We start from the raw sequence: 7,500 nt of genomic DNA, 5'->3' as shown, positions 1-7,500 counted from the left end.
CACACACAAGTTTTTAGAGTTTATGCACATCTTGGCTGTTTTTTTTTAATGCAATATTCCATAATGTGCATAAAAAGAGGTGGATGGGAAGATAGCTATTGTCAAATGGATGGAGGAACACAATGAGGAAATCTGTGATCCATCCCTGGTCTTTATGTGGCTCTGCAGTCAGCTGCTGAACATCAGTCACTTCCTGTGTGTTAGACATGAGCATCCACTGAGACGGAGAACGTTTATAGAGACGTTTATCCACATGAGTGCAAAACAACGTCACTGCACCACAGAAACTGATGCTCTTCCTCATCTCATTGTCCAGGGCAAACATCCTCGATTTAACTTGCATTCACTAGAGATTCAAAGATAACAACAGTCTGTTCAAATAAAATCACTGTGTAAACTGTAAATTACATCACATTTATAATATAATATTCCAGCACACTACAGCAAAACTCGCTGATGTACAATAAATAGTGATTTTTAATTTTAATAAAACTCTTCAGATGTATTGGGATTGTTTTCTTCAGTGTTGAGGGCAGTGACTTCATTTATTCAGAGGAAACATGCAAGCAGAAACACTAAACATGAGATAACGCATAAAACGTGAGACGCAGCACCAGCAATGGTTTTGGAAAAACTCCTCTGCCATGTGGCTGTCAAATAACACAGTTGCCAGCCATGCCAACCTGCTCCAGTAAACTATGCTTGCTCCGCCTTCAGGGTCTTCTGATTGGTCCGCTGTGTGTAAAAGTTGGAGCTCTTAAAAAAACGCGATGCTCTGGGCAGTGCGCTAACATATAGCGCCATTACGCTTCTGCATTCCGACTTTCCCGATTCCACCCCCCTCTGTGTCCCACCTCACTTCTAGTCCTAATAAAGGCAAACAACAAAAAAATAAACCGTGACGCTCATATGCAAGACACGATGCACCAGTCATAGTATGTATACATAAAGAATGTACACCAGTGCTTTGTAATGCAAGCATGCGCTCTGAGTGGACGGCCCCTGTGTTGTGATCAGCACTGGCAGGGCTGTTGTTTCTGGTGCTCTGCTAGCGACGGCCCGCTGACGACAGCGCGAGAGTTAGTGCGCAGCAACACATGTGTGTCCGTGTCTGGCGTGACACAAAGGCCGTTCTGCTGCAGCAGCTGCCGCGCCATCATGATGAACGCCTCCTCCACACTCTGCTTCTCTCTCGCTGACGTCTCCAGAGCTGCTAGCATGCCCTGCTCCTCCGCTAGCTTACAAGCGTCTGCAAACTGCACCTGCCGCTCCTCCTCCAGATCACGCTTGTTACCTGAGGAGACAGAGGAGCTTTAGAAACACACCTGCGACTATGCCTACATGGACATCAGTAATCTGATTATTTACCTTATCCTGAATAAGACAATATCGTGATTAAGGTGTTTACAGAAGTTGCTTTTAGATTATTCCTTTTATGTTCCCATTTTACATGTTATAGTACAAATATCATTTAATCCCCTCCAGAATTTAATTTATCAACAGTTCCTCTTTGTTTTCATGCCACAAACAGTTTTGGGTGTTTCATGTTTTATTTTACGAAAGCGTCAAGTGCAGTTAATTATTTGTCATGCTGTATGTGTAAACAGACGATGTTGTTGTTAAAGCCATGCTTGTTTGTTTGCCATCAAAAGGTTGAACACTGCGGTGTGTGTAAAATTCTGCCAAAAGACCAGGGCCCGTATTCATAAAGAATCTTAATGCAAAAAGTAGCTCCTAGTGACAAAATTCTAAGAAAATTCTTAGAAATGTGGGCGTTTCCTCTTAAAATTAAAGAAAAAATCCTAGTAAAGAAAAAAGTAATTCAGAAAGCATCTTAACCCTTAAAAGAGGTCTTAAGGTCAAACTTGTTAGGAGCACAGACGAGGACTTTTAAGAGTCTTAAGAGTTTCTTTAGCAGAGGAGAAAATGGCAGAAAGACGAAGAGGCAGAAGAAATGTGTTGCAGACAGTGGATGACAGTGAGTTAATAAGACGCTATAGATTAGACCGTGCAGGGATCATATTTGTGACTGATCTTATTAGAGACATGCTAACATCTCCGACACAGCGCAGAAATGCCATAGCGCCAGAAATTAAAATTATCACTACATTACGATATTTGGCAACTGGGAAAATGCAACAATGCAACAGTGATGATTTGGGTCTGTCACAACCTTCTGTAAGCAGAGTGATCACACAAACAATTACAGCACTTTCAGAGCATCTTATTGTGTCGCAGTTCATTTCGTTTCCACTGGACATTCCCACCTTGCAGGCTCAAAAAACTGCATTTATGAATATAGCAGGCTTATAGGTGCGCACAAACAGGGGAATGAACCATTAATAGTTTGAGCTATACGCTCCCATGTCTGCTTCTCGTCCCTTGCTGTGACACCCGGCCTGAATCTTCCTTTAAGAATGGCCTTGTGTTCATCCACTAACTGGGCTAACAGTAAACACTGTTCCTCTGTCCAGTCTGGCTTTCTCGCCCTTCTTGGTTTTGATTCCATGTTTGATACATTAAAACCAACATTCAAACCTCCACTTAAATAGGACAGCAATCACTGTAATTGGAAAGAGTGGAACAATTTTTTATCATTCTAAGCCAATCAAATATCTTATAGAAAATTAAAAGCATGGTAAATAAAAAAAGGATTTATATACACACATATAATGTGTGTGTGTGTGTGTGTGTGTTTGTGAGAGAGAACGGTCAAATAGGAAAAATTACGCATGTAAATTCAAAGTGAGAATTAGAATAGACCCGATACTTAAAATCACTCTTTTTTTACTTCTTGGACAACCAACCAATCACAGTCTTCAAAAGATTGTGTCATACATTGTATTGTCTTAGTGGGAGTATTGTCTTAACCAGAGTATTGTCTTAACCAGGGTATTGTCTTCACCAGGGTATTGTCTTAACCAGGGCATTGTCTTAGTGGGAGTACTGTCTTAACCAGAGTATAATCTTCACCGGGGTATTGTCTTAGTGGGAGTATTGTCTTGAGCAGGATATTGTCTTAGTGGGAGTATTGTCTTGAGCAGGGTATTGTGTTAACCAGGGTATTGTCTTATCCAAGATATTGTCTTAACCAGGGTATTGTCTTAGTGGGAGTATTGTCTTAACCAGGGTATTTTCTTAGTGGGAGTATTGTCTTAAGCAGGGTATTGTCTTAGTGGGAGTATTGTCTTAAGCAGGGTTTGTCTTCACCAGGGTATTGTCTTAACCATGGTATTGTTTTAGTGGGAGTATTGTCTTAACCAGGGTATTGTCTTAAGCAGGATATTGTCTTAACCAGGGTATCGTCTTAGTGGGAGTATTGTCTTAAGCAGAGTATTGTGTTCACCGGGGTATTGTCTTAACCAGAGTATTGTCTTAACCAGAGTATTGTCTTCACCAGGGTATTGTCTTCACTAGGATATTGTCTTAACCAGGGTATTGTCTTAACCAGAGTATTGTCTTCACCAGGGTATTGTCTTCACTAGGGTATTGTCTTAACCAGGGTATTGACTTAGTGGGAGTATTGTCTTATGCAGGGTACTGTCTTCACCGGGGTATTGTCTTAGTGGGAGTATTGTCTTAACCAGAGAATTGTCTTAACCAGAGTATTGTCTTCACCAGGGTATTGTCTTCACTAGGGTATTGTCTTAACCAGGGTATTGTCTTAACCAGAGTATTGTCTTCACCAGGGTATTGTCTTCACTAGGGTATTGTCTTAACCAGGGTATTGACTTAGTGGGAGTATTGTCTTATGCAGGGTACTGTCTTCACCGGGGTATTGTCTTAGTGGGAGTATTGTCTTAACCAGAGAATTGTCTTAACCAGAGTATTGTCTTCACCAGGGTATTGTCTTAACCAGGGTATTGTCTTAACCAGGGTATTGTCTTCACCAGGGTATTGTCTTCACTAGGGTACTGTCTTCACCAGGGTATTGTCTTAGTGGGAGTATTGTCTTAACCAGAGAATTGTCTTAACCAGAGTATTGTCTTCACCAGGGTATTGTCTTAACTAGGGTATTGACTTAGTGGGAGTATTGTCTTAAGCAGGGTACTGTCTTAACCAGAGTGTTGTCTTCACTGGGGCATTGTCTTAGCGAGAGTATTGTCTTATCCAAGATATTGTCTTAACCAGAGTATTGACTTAACCAGGGTATTGTCTTATCTAAGATATTTTCTTAACCAGGGTATTGTCTTAGTCGGAGTACTGTTTTAACCAGAGTATTGTCTTAACCAGAGTATTGTCTTCACCATGGTATTTTCTTAACCAGGGAATTGTCTTAACTAGGGTATTGTCTTAACCAGGATATAGTCTTAACCAGAGTATTGGGTTAACCAGAGTATTGTCTTAATGAGAGTATTGTCTTCAAAAGAGTATTGTCTTAACCAGGGTATTGTGTTAACCAGAGTATTATGTTAGGGTTTTGTCTTAACCAGGGTATTGTCTTAATGAGAGTATTGTCTTAACCAGGGTAGTGTCTTGTCTTAGGGTTTTGTCTTAACCAGGGTATTGTCTTAATGAGAGCATTGTCTTAACCAGAGTATTGTGTGAGGGTTTTGTCTTAACCAGGGTATTGTCTTAGTGGGAGTATTGTCTTAACCAGGGTATTGTCTTAGTGGGAGTATTGTTGTCCATGTAAAGGTACTGGTAGAGTTTGAGAGGTAGTCACCTATGAGCGCGGTGAGCACGTTGGCGGCCCCGAAGCGCTGCAGCTCGTGGAGCCAGCGTAGCACGGAGTCAAAAGTGTCCCTGCGGCTGATGTCGTAGGCGATCATGGCCCCGTGAGCGCTGCGGTAGTAGCTCTGTGTGATGGTGCGGAAGCGCTCCTGTCCTGCCGTGTCCCACACCTGCATCTACACACACACACACACACACTGATCACTGGAGACCATAGAAACACACCTGTGTACACCAGAAAGAGCAGCAATGGCCAGAGATTGTCTTACTATATAAATATATATAAAAAAGTTCTTCTCTCTCTATTATCTTAACAGCATTTATTTCAGGGAAAACTCTAAAAATAGTTAAATCCAAAAGCATTGTTTAGTGTAAAACAACGATTAGCAGATAGACTGTTTAGTCATTCAATAATATGCTGTTTCTTCTGAAAGGCTGTTTATTCAGCGTGTTAAGCCTCTATTCCATTGACATCCATTCAAAGAAAGTGGCCTCTGGTCTCCTATCCAGAACTGGAAGTGTTAGCTTTAGCTGTTATGCTTTTGTGGCTAAAGGTTGCAAGCGTGCCTTCTATTGCCTTTGGCAACTGCTGACTATATATATATATATATATATATATATATATATATATATAGCACTGAACACTAGACGCTTTGTTCCAAATACTGCATACTGCCTACCGAACACTACATTTCATACTGCATACTAAACTGCACACTGTGTACTAAACAATACATACTGAACACTACACTGCATACTAAATACTGCATACTGCCTACCGAACACTACATTTCATACTGCATACTAAGCACTGCATACTGAACACTACACTGCATAATAAATAAGGCTATCATGATAACCACAATCCTGACAAGTCAACCGCAGAGTATGACAAGCACACTGCATTATGTCTTCTGAACACTGTACATTTCATCCTGCATACCAAACACCACATATGATCCCTTTCCACAAGACTGATGATGCATTTCAATGGTCATCAGCTCTAAATCTACTGACGTTTCCTATATTTCTTTTTTGTAAGTACATTTATAACACTATACTTTGTTTTATATTAGCCTACATTTGGCTGGGGTTTTTCTTTTGCTATTTGAGCAAATGGGAAGGCAAAAAAATATAATTGTGGTACTCTCCCAGACGACTTCCCCTGCTGAGAAACCCGGAAATCTGGAAACGCTCCAATGCATACAGAAAACTGTCCACTGCATACTGCCAATTGAACACTGTATACTAAAAACTGCATACTGAACATTGTGTTGAGTGTACACTGAACATTACACACTTCATTCTGCTTACTTCTGAGTGTATACTGTGAATCATGTACACTACTGAACACTACATAAGCATGAGAGCAGTACACTACATCCGCTGACTATTTAATACTATACTACATACTGCATATTGAACAATGTGTTCTACACGCTCCCTACTGAGTAACATATACATATACTGTCTGCTGCTTATTTCACACTACATACTACAGTTTGCAGTGCACACTTCTGCCTCACTTTGTTCACAAAATACTTCTGAGTGTCCCCTACATACTCCTGCATTATTCCCCCACAAACACTTTGAACAGTAGCATGGTGAGCGCTCATCAAGTTCGTTCCTCTGTTTAAGTGAAGAACTCTTGTTTGGGAGATGTAACTCTTGTGACACGTCAGCTTCATGTAGATTCATCTCTCACACACACACATGAACAAACACAAAGCGCATGTTTATCTGTGATGCAGGAAGCAGCGTGTTGATCTGGATCAGCACTTCCTGTTTGAGCGTGTAGAGGATAGACCGGTTGATCTGGTTCTGCTGCTTGAACCGGTTCGGTGTCAGAATCACCTGAGCTCCACACACACACAGACACAGACATCAGATGACCTCTGACCTTGACTCGGCGGCCGTCGATGGTGAGTGTGCGCACGGTGAAGTCCACGCCGATGGTGTTCTGCTGCGTCTCGGAGAACAGGCCACTCTTGAAGCTGTGCACCAGGCAGGTCTTGCCCACGTTGGAGTCCCCGATGAGGATGATCTTGAAGAGGAAGTCGAAGGAGTCGTTCTGAGGATCCTCTCGCTCCATGCTTCAGCTCTGCTCTGCTCTCTGTGCTCGCTCTGCTTCCTCCTCTACCTGGACAGACAGGTGGGACCGCCGCCTGCACAGATGCATTGTGGGGAGTGTAGTGTAGTGAAGCAGGACAAGACATCTAACATCTGCTACTCTACACTACTGAACAGAGCCACTGCTGATCATGTTCAGAGCAGATCATTAACCTCAGAGTCAATATCATAGGAGCTATGAGGACTTCAACATGGTATGAAACTTGGGTTTGTATCATTTAATAACCAAATATTGTAGTTCAGGTTAGTTTGGGACCAAATGTTGGTTACTGATCACTTTATATTTCCCCCATAAATTATATTGATATTTATTATTATTTATTTTTTTTAACTCTCTCTCTCTCTCTCTCTCTCTCTATATATATATATATATACCGGTATGTATAATATTGGCAACAGGGTTGAACGGTTGAGCTTAACATCGTGTGCAAACTGAAAAATAAAAAGATGGAATGAAAACGTTTCAAATATGTTAAATATTTAGCTACTATAAAAAATACTTTGGGTCCAAATTATGACACTTAGTTTGGTTTTAATTGTTTTAAACAGCTTACTTAAACTAGCTGTTTTATCTATATGTTAGGTACTAGTTTTTCAAACAAATCTTCTCATTGCTAACTTAAAAAAAGAAAAGATGGTGCGTCTAATGCGCAGATAAAAGTCACGGGACATCAAAGTGTTGGAGTCCCGCGATGT

The 7,500-nt window shown here is 41.1% G+C and overlaps 1 protein-coding gene across 1 annotated transcript in view; it reads right to left on the bottom strand.

Annotated features, from left to right (window-relative positions):
- Positions 1–200: 200 nt before the first annotated feature.
- The window catches only part of LOC132106152 (ras-related protein Rab-19-like), a 7,787-nt gene continuing 487 nt past the window's right edge, over positions 201–7,500 (bottom strand). Inside the window, exons 2-4 of the mRNA XM_059511809.1 lie at positions 6,575–6,839; positions 4,667–4,850; positions 201–1,294 (exon numbers count right to left, since the gene is read on the bottom strand). Coding sequence (XP_059367792.1) covers positions 1,014–1,294; positions 4,667–4,850; positions 6,575–6,766 — 657 coding nt within the window. The 5' untranslated portion in view covers positions 6,767–6,839 and the 3' untranslated portion in view covers positions 201–1,013. The remainder of the gene's footprint in view (positions 1,295–4,666; positions 4,851–6,574; positions 6,840–7,500) is intronic.

Source organism: Carassius carassius, chromosome 26, assembly GCF_963082965.1.
Source record: "Carassius carassius chromosome 26, fCarCar2.1, whole genome shotgun sequence".
In the NCBI taxonomy this organism is placed as follows: Eukaryota; Metazoa; Chordata; class Actinopteri; order Cypriniformes; family Cyprinidae; genus Carassius; species Carassius carassius.
Note: the sequence above shows the minus strand (reverse complement) of the source record. Positions and strands in the feature narration are given on the sequence as shown.